At 47.0% G+C, this 11,802-nt stretch overlaps 1 protein-coding gene across 1 annotated transcript in view; it reads right to left on the bottom strand.

The window, feature by feature from the left end:
• Positions 1 to 708: 708 nt before the first annotated feature.
• The window catches only part of LOC115149410 (serine/threonine-protein kinase 17A), a 42,672-nt gene continuing 31,578 nt past the window's right edge, over positions 709 to 11,802 (bottom strand). Inside the window, exons 3-7 of the mRNA XM_029692242.1 lie at positions 7,161 to 7,305; positions 6,234 to 6,360; positions 6,073 to 6,121; positions 3,502 to 3,681; positions 709 to 1,314 (exon numbers count right to left, since the gene is read on the bottom strand). Coding sequence (XP_029548102.1) covers positions 981 to 1,314; positions 3,502 to 3,681; positions 6,073 to 6,121; positions 6,234 to 6,360; positions 7,161 to 7,305 — 835 coding nt within the window. The 3' untranslated portion in view covers positions 709 to 980. The remainder of the gene's footprint in view (positions 1,315 to 3,501; positions 3,682 to 6,072; positions 6,122 to 6,233; positions 6,361 to 7,160; positions 7,306 to 11,802) is intronic.

Raw genomic sequence — 11,802 nt, 5'->3', positions numbered from 1 at the left:
AAACGCATGGGATGTTCCCAGGTCTGGGTCAAACGTGTACAATGGCTTATTCAACAGAATTATTTAGAGACGTACTCTTAAATCAACATAACGTTTGTTTATATATATATATATATATATATATATATATATATATATATATATAATTAAACCCCCCCTTTCCCCTTCAGAAAATATCTATAACCTTAAACATAAAGAAAATACATGGCAGACAAAACATGGACAAAAAAGATGCAATTCCATCTCTAATTCTCCCAGCAAGGCACCAAAGAAGAAGAAAACAAAGCATCACAACAAGGCTTAGTCTGGAGAAACGTCAAAACAAGGCTTAATCTGGAGAAACGTCACAACAAGGCTCAGTCTGGAGAAACGTCACAACAAGGCTTAGTCTGGAGAAACGTCACAACAAGGCTCAGTATGGAGTAACGTCACAACAAGGCTTAGTCTGGAGAAACGTCACAACAAGGCTTAATCTGGAGAAACGTTACAACAAGGCTTAATCTGGAGAAACGTTACAACAAGGCTTAATCTGGAGAAACGTCACAACAAGGCTTAATCTGGAGAAACGTTACAACAAGGCTCAGTCTGGAGTAACGTCACAACAAGGCTTAGTCTGGAGTAACGACAGGATGTATATGAAAAAAAGGGACAAAAAACTGTTTGGTTTACGAATTCAGACCGTGAGGTGGGTTAGAAAAGTGTGAGATGTTTCTTCTTGTTTGTAAGTGCAAAGTTTTTAACTGCTTTTCCCTAGATGTAAGAGCAGGAGTTTTTCCACCCAGGTTCTTTGCGAGCTACTGGTTGGTGCAGGCTTTGGCTCCAACCCATCACTAATGCACCTGATTCTCCTAAGCAACTAATCAGGGCTGTGACGATCTGAATTATCTGGTGTGTCAGTGAAGGGCAGAAGGGAGACCCAACACCACCACTAGCTCTCCAGGACCCCCTAGTGTAGAGGATGAGATGTGTGTGTGAGTCCTTCAGTAGATGAACTCCCCAGGAACCTCTTGGAGGGCGCTGAAGGGCTCCTCGAACTTGAAGCGTTTGGAGATGGCCTTCTCTTCGGGGGTCATGACCTCCTTGTCTGTTGACTGGCGGCACTGGCCCAGTGTGTAGGCCGCCATCACGATCAGCTCCTCCGTTTCGGGGCCATCCTCCTCCTCCCCCCTGATGGGGCTCTCGGGGCTGGCTGGCTCAGAGGTGCACTTGGTGGGGCTTATAGTGTCTTTCACCTCTACTGTCGCCTCGGCTTCCCTTTTCTCTTTTGGCTGGAGCCACTGGTGCTGCAGGCACTCTTCTGCCGTGGCACGGTTCCTGTTGGGAGAAAGGAGTGTGTGAGGCCAGGGAATCATTGGAAACTTTTACCCCCATATTCACCTTCTCCAATGGCTAGGTGGGTTTGACCGAGCATGACACTTTCAACACAAATGATGTGGATTTGATTCCCCAAGGGGCCTATCCTACTGTATATAGAATAGATTATTGTGGTCTGGCGGTCTACATTGTAGAATAATAGCGAAGACATCAAAACTATGAAATAACAAATATGGAATCATGTAGTAACCAAAAAAGTGTTAAACAAATCAAAATAGATTTTATATGAGATTATTCAAAGTAGCCACCCTTCGTCTTGATTACAGCTTTGCACACTCTTGGCATTCTCTCAACCAGCTTCATGAGGTAGTCACCCGGAATGCATTTCAATGAACAGGTGTGCCTTGTTAAAAGTTAAATTTGTGGAATTTCTTTCCTTAATGCGTTTGGGCCAATAAGTTGTGTTGTTACAAGGTAGGGTTGGTATACAGAATATAGCCCTATTTGGTAAAATACCTAGTCCATATTATGTCAAGAACAGCTCGCAAAGAGAAATTACAGTGCGTCATTACTTTAAGACATGAAGGTCAGTCAATCCGGAACATTTCAAGAACTTTGAACGTTTCTTCAAGTGTAGTCACAAAAACCATCAAGCGCCATGATGAAACTGGCTCTCATGAGGACCGCTACAGGAAAGGATGACCCAGAGTTACCTCTGCTGCAGAGGATACGTTCATTCGCGCAACCAGCCTCAGATATCGGCAATTAACTGCACCTCAGATTGCAGCCCAAATAAATGCTTCATGTTCAATTTCCGACATATCTCAACATCAACTGTTCAGAGGAGACTGCGTGAATCAGGCCTTCATGGTTGAATTGCTGCAAAGAAACCACTACTAAAGGACACCAATAAGAAGACCGGTGGAAATCTGTCCTTTGGTCTGATGACCAAATTTGAGATTTTTGGTTCTAACCGCCATGTCTTTGTGAGATGCATATTAGGTGAACGGATGCTCTCCGCATGTGTGGTTCTCACCGTGAAGCATGGAGGAGGAGGTGTGATGGTGCTTTGCTGGTGACACTGTCAGTGATTTATTTAGAATTCAAGGCACACATAACCAGCATAACACAATCCCATCTGGTTTGCGCTTTCTCAACAGGACAATGACCGAACACACCTCCAGGCTGTGTAAGGGCTATTTGACCAAGAAGGAGAGTGATGGAGTGCTGCATCAGATGACCTGGCCTCTACAATCACCCGACCTCAACCCAATTGAGATGGTTTGGGATGAGTTGGACCGCAGAGTGAAGGAATAGCAGCCAACAAAGCATATGTGGGAACTCCTTCAAGACTGTTCTCCGTTTTGCTCTATGACCCCCACTAGCCCTACAGGACTCGTCTAAAGGTACACATGAATGGCAGTATGGAGGTCGTTTTGTGCCAACAAAAACAAGGGGTTAAATGTGTATCTCTTAGATATAGGACAGACACTTCAAAACCTTATTCCTTATGACATTTTTTGACTGCCTTTTTTGCATTTATGAATGTGTTATTCAATGCATTTCTTTGGGCTATAGTAGTAAATGCCAAATTCAATATTTTATCAAATAATAAAAAATAAAAAATGTACCTACAATTCTGAATTCTAAATCAAATAGCTTGTCACGGGTGTCGTTGGGTTGTAATGACCAAAACGCAGCTGGAATGTGGATGCTCATCTTGAATATTTATTGAGCACGGAAAAAAATAACAAAACGAAGAACGACAAAAGACAGTTTAACAGGCTATACTCACAACAGCAGTGCTAAAGACAACTACCCACAAAATCCCCAGGTGAAAACAAGCATCTAATATATGACTCCCAATCAGGAACAACGACGTACAGCTGTTCCTGATCGGGAGCCACACAAACCACACAGAAATAGACAGACTAGAAAACCAACACTAGAACATATACTCAAACCCCAGACTACATAAACCAAACACCCCTTTAATAATACACACAACCCCAACCATACAAAACAAATACCCTTCTGCCACGTCCTGACCAAATTATAATACAATTACTCCCTCTGCTGGTCAGGACGTGACATAGCTAAATGATCCATTGTATGACTTCTTAAAACAATTCCATATGTCAGCTTAGAACCCCATCCCCTACACCCCCCAATGACCACATTACTCACTGGGGTTCTTTGACGAGCAGGACCTTGATGAAGGCGATGGCGGCCTGGTCTACATGCTCCAGCTCGTCCTCCTGGTAACTGACGTTGATCTGGGAGATGTTAAGGAAGGTCTCCTGCTTGTCCTCCCCCAGGAAGGGAGAGGTACCTGTCAGCATCACGTAGGTCAGCACCCCAATACTCCTGGCAGATACATAAAGTGACAAACAGTTAGACAGATATATATATACACTAAATGACCAAAAGTATGTGGACACCTGCTCGTCGAACATCTCATTCCAGAATCATGGGCATTAATATGGAGTTGGTCCTGCTATAACAGCCTCCACTCTTCTGGGAAGGCTTTCCACTAGATGTTGGAACATTGCTGCGGGGACTTCCATTCAGCCACAAGAGCATTAGTGAGGTCGGGCACTGATGTTGGGCGACTAGGCCAGGCTCACAGTCGGTATTTCAATTCATCCGAAAGATTTTCGATGGGGTTGAGGTCAGGGCTCTGTGCAGGCCAGTCAAGTTCTTCCACACCAATCTCGACAAACCCTGGTCATGCTGAAACAGGAAAGGGCCTTCCCTAAACTGTTGCCACAAAGTTGGAAGCACAGAATCATCTAGAATATCATTGTATGCTGTAGGGTTAAGATTCCCTTTCACTGCAACTAAGCGGGCCTAACCTGAACCATGAAAAACAGCCCCAGACTATTATTCCTCCTCCACCAAACTTTACAGTTGACACTATGCATTGGGGCAGGTAGTGTTCTCCGGGTATCCGATAAACCCAGATTCGCACGTCGGACTGCCAGAAGGTGAAGCGTGATTCATCACTCCAGACAATGCATTTCCACTGCTCCAGAGTCCAATGGCAGCGAGCTTTACACCACTCTAGCCGACGCTTGGCATTGCCTATGGTGATCTTAGGCTTGTGTGCAACTGCTCGGCCATGGAAACCCATTTCATGAAGCTCCCGACGAACAGTTCTTGTGCGGACGTTGCTTCCAGAGGCAGTTTGGAACTCGGTAGTGTGTGTTGCAACCGAGGACAGACGACTTTTACACACTACGCACTTCAGCACTCGGTGGTCCCGTTCTGTGAGCTTGTGTGGCCTACCACTTCGCGGCTGAGCCTGTGATGGGCATGGAGGCGCTACCAGGAGACAGGCCAGTACACCAGGAAACGTGGAGGAGGCCGTAGGAGGGCAACAACCCAGCAGCAGGACCGCTACCTCCGCCTTTGTGCAAGGAGAAGCAGGAGGAGCACTGCCAGAGCCCTGCAAAATGACCTCCAGCAGGCCACAAATGTGCATGTGTCTGCTCAAACGGTCAGAAACAGACTCCATGAGGGTGGTATGAGGGCCCGATGTCCACAGGTGGGGGTTGTGCTTACAGCCCAACACCGTGCAGGACGTTTGGCATTTGCCAGAGAACACCAAGATTGGCAAATTCGCCACTGGCGCCCTGTGCTCTTCACAGATGAAAGCAAGTTCACACTGAGCACGTGACAGACGTGACAGAGTCTGGAGACGCCGTGGAGAACGTTCTGCTGCCTGCAACATCCTCCAGCATGACCGGTTTGGCGGTGGGTCAGTCATGTGGGGTGGCATTTATTTGGGGGGCCGCACAGCCCTCCATGTGCTCGCCAGAGGTAGCCTGACTACCATTAGGTACCGAGATGAGATCCTCAGACCCCTTGTGAGACCATATGCTGGTGCGGTTGGCCCTGGGTTCCTCCTAATGCAAGACAATGCTAGACCTCATGTGGCTGGAGTGTGTCAGCAGTTCCTGCAAGAGGAAGGCATTGATGCTATGGACTGGCCCGCCAGTTCCCCAGACCTGAATCCAATTGAGCACATCTGGGACATCATGTCTCGCTCCATCCACCAACACCACGTTGCACCACAGACTGTCCAGGAGTTGGCGGATGCTTTAGTCCAGGTCTGGGAGGTGATCCCTCAGGAGACCATCCGCCACCTCATCAGGAGCATGCCCAGGCGTTGTAGGGAGGTCAGACAGGCACGTGGAGGCCACACACACTACTGAGCCTCATTTTGACTTGTTTTAAAGACATTACATCAAAGTTGGATCAGCCTGTAGTGTGGTTTTCCACTTTATTTTTGAGTGTGACTCCAAATCCAGACCTCCATGGGTTGATAAATTGGATTTCCATTGATTATTTTTGTGTGATTTTGTTGTCAGCACATTCAACTATGTAAAGAAAAAGGTATTTAATAAGATTATTTCTTTCATTCAGATCTAGGATGTGTTGTTTAAGTGTTCCCTTTATTTTTTTGAGCAGTGTATCCCTCTCTGTCTCAAAGAAGCTATTGGATAAAACAACCACAAGCCATACCACATACTGTTGAACTAAGACAGTGGTTCTCAAACCTCTCTTCGACGTTTCACAATTTTGATGTAGCTCTGACCTAGCTCACTTGATTGACCTAGTGAAAGGCTTGATGATTAGTTGACAAGTTGAATCAGGTGTGCTAGCTCTGAAAAAAATAAAGTACATGGAATGTCTGGGGTCCTCGAGGAGATGTTTAAGAACCACTGCACTAAGTTAGTGTGAAAGGCCACTTACCACATGTCTGTTGCTGTGCTAATTGGTTCGTAATTAAGGATTTCTGGAGCTGCAAAAGAAAAAATGACTTATCAACTATCCCTCTGAAGACTTGGAGTGACCATGACGGTCATAACAACATGGCCGCCGGTCAAGGGCTGTGGGTTTGCTGCTATACTCACCCACATACTCCGGGGTCCCCATGATCTCTCTGAGCTCCTGACTGCTGCTCACCATCCTGGACAGACCAAAGTCCACAATCTTGATGTCGCCCAGAGGAGCATCGCAGGTCAACAGAATGTTCTGGGGCTGGAGAGAAGAGCAACGTGACAGCAGCATTAGAGAGGAGGTCTAGTGGGGACTAACTGGACAGCAGCATTAGAGAGGAGGTCTAGTGGGGACTAACTGGACAGCAGCATTAGAGAGAAGGTCTAGTGGGGACTAACTGGACAGCAGCATTAGAGAGGAGGTCTAGTGGGGACTAACTGGACAGCAGCATTAGAGAGAAGGTCTAGTGGGGACTAACTGGATAGCAGCATTAGAGAGAAGGTCTAGTGGGGACTAACTGGACAGCAGCATTAGAGAGGAGGTCTAGTGGGGACTAACTGGACAGCAGCATTAGAGAGGATGTTTGGTACAGGATCTAAACCACGGTATAAAAGCTTGCTCCCATCTTTAAAGAGATATTTTGGCCTAGTAAGCAATGGCTCCAGAAACTACCTTCAACTTCTTTCTAACTGCACACAGAGACAACGCAATCGTATCCATGAGTTTATCTTACTTAATTGTTCAAATGTGGACCTCTTGAACATCTAAAACTAGATAGAAAGTACAGTATATATTTTCAGATAACTGGCTTTTTCTGGCACACAAATTTCTTTTGATAAAGAAATCGACCCCCCCCAAAAAATATGCACGGCCTTCCTCTGAATTTTTGAATCGCGACGTGGCCCTCAAGCCAAAATGTTTTCCCACCCATTGTCTAACATACATATAAGAAGTGAACGTTGATAAAAGGTTGGACCTTAGGAAGAGCAGCTGCTGCTTTCGTAACAGCTAATGGGGATCCTAATAAAAGGTAAAGTGTCTAACAGGGGTTGGGGACTGACCTTGATGTCCAGGTGCACCACGTTGTTCCTGTGGAGGAAGGAGACTCCCTCTAGGATCTGTCTCAACAGCCTCTTAACGTCCTCCTCTTTGAAGGCCTCGTCCCTCTCCGCTACACACTGGTTAAAGATCTCCCCTCCGGCCGCACTGTGGACACACACTCAGACTGGTTAAAGATCTCCCCTCTGGCCGCTCTGTGGACACACTCAGACTGGTTAACGATCTCCCCTCTGGCCGCTCTGTGGACACACTCAGACTGGTTAAAGATCTCCCCTCTGGCCGCTCTGTGGACACACACTCAGACTGGTTAAAGATCTCCCCTCTGGCCGCTCTGTGGACACACACTCAGACTGGTTAAAGATCTCATCTTGTCTGATTTGTCAGGCTTGCTATCTGCTGGTGTGCATTGGAAGACCTCAAGTACAAAAAACACATCTCTGCATTGAAGTCACATAGACATCAAGTACAAAAAACACATCTTACATGTACAAACAGTCAAACCTTTCATTTTGCATTTCACCACTCTGTCTCGGTCTATAGTGTCTTGACCTAGACCGGTGGTTTGCTGTGTTGTGTGGGAGTCTTGGATAACCTGTCCTGATTGATGAATGTGTGATGACTGTGTTTCTCCTGACTGGTGGTTAGGGGTAATGCTACCTTACAGCTAGCGTAACCAGTGTACACTAGGACTGTGTTTCTCCTGACTGGTGGTTAGGGGTAATGCTGCCTTACAGCTAGCGTAACCGGTGTACACTAGGACTGTGTTTATCCTGACTGGTGGTTAGGGGTAATGCTGCCTTACAGCTAGCGTAACCGGAGTACACTAGGACTGTGTTTCTCCTGACTGGTGGTTAGGGGTAATGCTGCCTTACAGCTAGCGTAACCGGTGTACACTAGGACTGTGTTTCTCCTGACTGGTGGTTAGGGGTAATGCTGCCTTACAGCTAGCGTAACCAGTTTACACTGTTAGCGTTTGAATCGGTGACATCACTCGCTCTGAGACCTTGAAGTAGTTGTTTTCCTTGCACTGGAGCGATAGGTAACGATGCTTGGTGGGAGGCCGTTGCTGATGTGTTCGGAGGTTCCCTGGGCGAGGAGAGGGACGGAAGCATTACTGTTATACTAGGTCTGGACTGTAGCTTTAGGTATACAATGATGTATGATATACAGTGCATTCAGAAAGTATTCAGACCCCTTCACTTTTTGCTACATTACAGCCTTATTCTAAAATGGATTAAATAAATGTTTTCCTCATCAGTCTACACACAATACCCCATAATGACATCACAACACCCCATAATGACATCACAATACCCCATAATGACATGGCAAAATCAGGTTTTTAGAAATGTTTTTTTAATTTTTTTAAATAGAAACAAAAATATCTTATTTACATAAGTATTCAGACCCTTTGCTATGAGACTCTAAATTAAATTCAGGAGCATCCTGTTTCCATTGATCATCCTTGAGATGTTTCTACAACTTGATTGGAGTCCACCTGTGCTAAATTCAATTGATTGGACATGATTTGGAAAGTCACACAACTGTCTATATAAGGTCCCACAGTTGACAGTGTATTTCAGAGCAAAAACCAAGCCATGAGGTTGAAGGAATTGTCCGTAGAGCTCAGAGACAGTATTGCGTCGAGGCACAGATCTGGGGAAGGGTACAAAAAATGTCTGCAGCATTTAAGGTCCCCAAGAACACAGTTGCCTCCATCCTTCTTAAATGGAAGAAGTTTGGAACCACCAAGACTCTTCCTACAGCTGTCCGCCCGGCAAAACTGATCAATTGGGGGAGAAGGGCCTTGGTCAGGGAGGTGACCAAGAACTCAATGGTCACTCTGACAGAGCTCCAGAGTTCTTCTGTGGAGATGGAACCGTCCAGAAGGACAACCATCTCTGCAGCACTCCACCAATCAGGCCTTTATGGTAGAGTGGCCAGACGGAAGCCACTCCTCAGTAAAAGGCACATGACAGCCTGCTTAGAGTTTGCCAAAATGCACCTAAAGACTCTCAGACCATGAGAAACAAGATTCTCTGGTCTGATGAAACCAAGATTGAACTCTTTGGCCTGAATGCCAAGCGTCAAGTCTGGAGGAAACCTTGCACCATCCCTATGGTAAAGCCTGGAGGTGGCAGAATCATCCTGTACGGGGTTGTTTTTCAGCAGCAGGGACCGGGAGACTAGTCAGGATCAAGGCAAAGTTGAATGGAGCAAAGTACAGAGAGATCTGTGATGAAAACCTGCTCCAGAGCGCTCAGGACATCAGACTGGGGTGAAAGTTCACCTTCCAACAGGACAACGACCCTAAGCACACAGCCAAGACAATGCAGGACTGGCTTCGGGACAAGTCTCTGAATGTCCTTGAGTGGCCCAGCCAGAGCGCGGACTTGAACCCGATCGAACATCTCTGGAGAGACCTGAAAATCCTGACCAACCATTTGGGCAAAGAAACTGCCCCAACTGCTTTAAAGCTTAAAAAAATATACAAATCTGAATGTTTTAAATGTTAGCCGCTTGGTACCAAAACAACAGAGCTGATTCTGTTAAACTGAAGACCAGTACAAGGCGGGACAGCAGACACGTCCAACTGGCAGAGAAAAGTCATTAGACAATACGGCACAGAACCAAAATGCTTCCCGGTGGCCGGGGCTTTTGGGGACAGTTTCTCAGATCTTCCCTGACTCTCTGTATTATCCACAGACACTGAGGGCTCAAAATGGTTCCTCTGTTAGCAGGGCCAGTAATTATAGCCTAGTGCTGCCAGTTGGGCCTCTAACCACTGAGTGCACCAGGGTCGAGAGGGAATATAAATCTGGCAGATTCATAATTAGGTCATTTCTGTTTTGGATGATGAGAGCACGTCTGGCCAGTCGTTATACTACTGTGGTGTGGTGCTGTAGGGCCGAGTGTTCAACGGCCTTCTAATCTGAGGGCACGTACATGCACCACACTCATGAACTGTTAATGCCAAGATGTCACACACACACAAACATCACATGTGCAAAACAAGAATTTATACGATTTAGAAATAGCTCTCAGTCCATCAGGTTGGACTCAATCACTGCATAAGGGGCCAGAGAACAAGATGCTCTGCCTTGTCTAGTAGTGTTGGAAATAGACAGCCAACAGTGTATCAGGCGACAGTCAGTGGGTGACCGGGTGACAGTCAGTGGGTGACCAAGTGACATCCAGTGGGTGACAGTCAGTGGGTGACCGGGTGACAGTCAGTGGATGACCAGGCGACAGTCAGTGGGTGACAGTCAGTGGGTGACAGTCAGTGGGTGACAGTCAGTGGGTGACTGGGTGACAGTCATGTAGGTGACCGGGTGACAGTCAGTGGGCGACAGTCAGTGGGTGACCGGCCGACAGTCAGTGGGTGACAGTCAGTGGGTGACCGGGTGACAGTCAGTAGGTGACAGTCAGTGGGTGACTGGGTGACAGTCAGTGGGTGACCGGCCGACAGTCAGTGGGTGACCGGGCGACAGTCAGTGGGTGACCAGGTGACAGTCAGTAGGTGACCGTCAGTGGGTGACTGGGTGACAGTCAGTAGGTGACCAGGTGTGAGTCAGTAAGGTGACCAGGTGACAGTCAGTAGGTGACCAGGTGACAGTCAGTAGGTGACAGTCAGTAGGTGACCAGGTGACAGTCAGTAGGTGACTTGGTGACAGTCAGTAGGTGACCTGGTGACAGTCAGTAGGTGACAGTCAGTAGGTGACCAGGTGACAGTCAGTAGGTGACCTGGTGACAGTCAGTAGGTGACCTGGTGACAGTCAGTAGGTGACCAGGTGACAGTCAGTAGGTGACCTGGTGACAGTCAGTAGGTGACAGTCAGTAGGTGACCAGGTGACAGTCAGTAGGTGACTTGGTGACAGTCAGTAGGTGACAGTCAGTAGGTGACCTGGTGACAGTCAGTAGGTGACCTGGTGACAGTCAGTAGGTGACCTGGTGACAGTCAGTAGGTGACCTGGTGACAGTCAGTAGGTGACCTGGTGACAGTCAGTAGGTGACAGTCAGTAGGTGACCTGTGGGTAAGTCACAGCTGTACGCTCCTCTGAGAGGCTGAGTGAGAGAGAGATCTAGAGAACATGTCATCCCTCCATCCTTCTCATCCTCCTGGATGGAAACATTTCTCCCAGTTAGTGGTATGAGTTGTGTTTCTACAAGCGTTCATGTTCATTATGTTGCCTGCTGAAAGGAACCCCACTTGTTAGGCAGGGCCTGGAAAACATTATGTCGAAGGGTGAGTGCTTTCGTGCACATTATCTTTTTGCATACAGTACTGTATATTTGTATTGGCCCCTTGCCAAGATCCTTGAGAGAACAGTTCCCTGTGCTATGGATTAATTAAATCAATGATTCACTGCCGGGAAAGATCGATCCAACTTTTATCATCAACCCATTTCAGCCAAACTGAACACAGGATCCATCTGGTCTATTTCTGGTAACCGGTTTTGTTTCGCCACTCGAACAAGCAACACAAAGACTAGTCACTTTATCAATGGAGGATGGAGAGAAAGAGCTCAGTGTAGCTTCACTGGAGAGGGGCTATCCCCCTTGCTCCAGTCCGGAGATGAGATTAACCCTCCCTCATTGCTCATATCCTCCCTCCCTCCCTCCCTCCCTCCCTGTCTTTCTCTG

The sequence above is a fragment of the Salmo trutta genome, chromosome 2 (assembly GCF_901001165.1).
Source record: "Salmo trutta chromosome 2, fSalTru1.1, whole genome shotgun sequence".
Taxonomy (NCBI): domain Eukaryota; kingdom Metazoa; phylum Chordata; class Actinopteri; order Salmoniformes; family Salmonidae; genus Salmo; species Salmo trutta.
The sequence above is the reverse complement of the archived record's forward strand: the minus strand, read 5'-3'. Positions and strand labels throughout refer to the sequence as shown.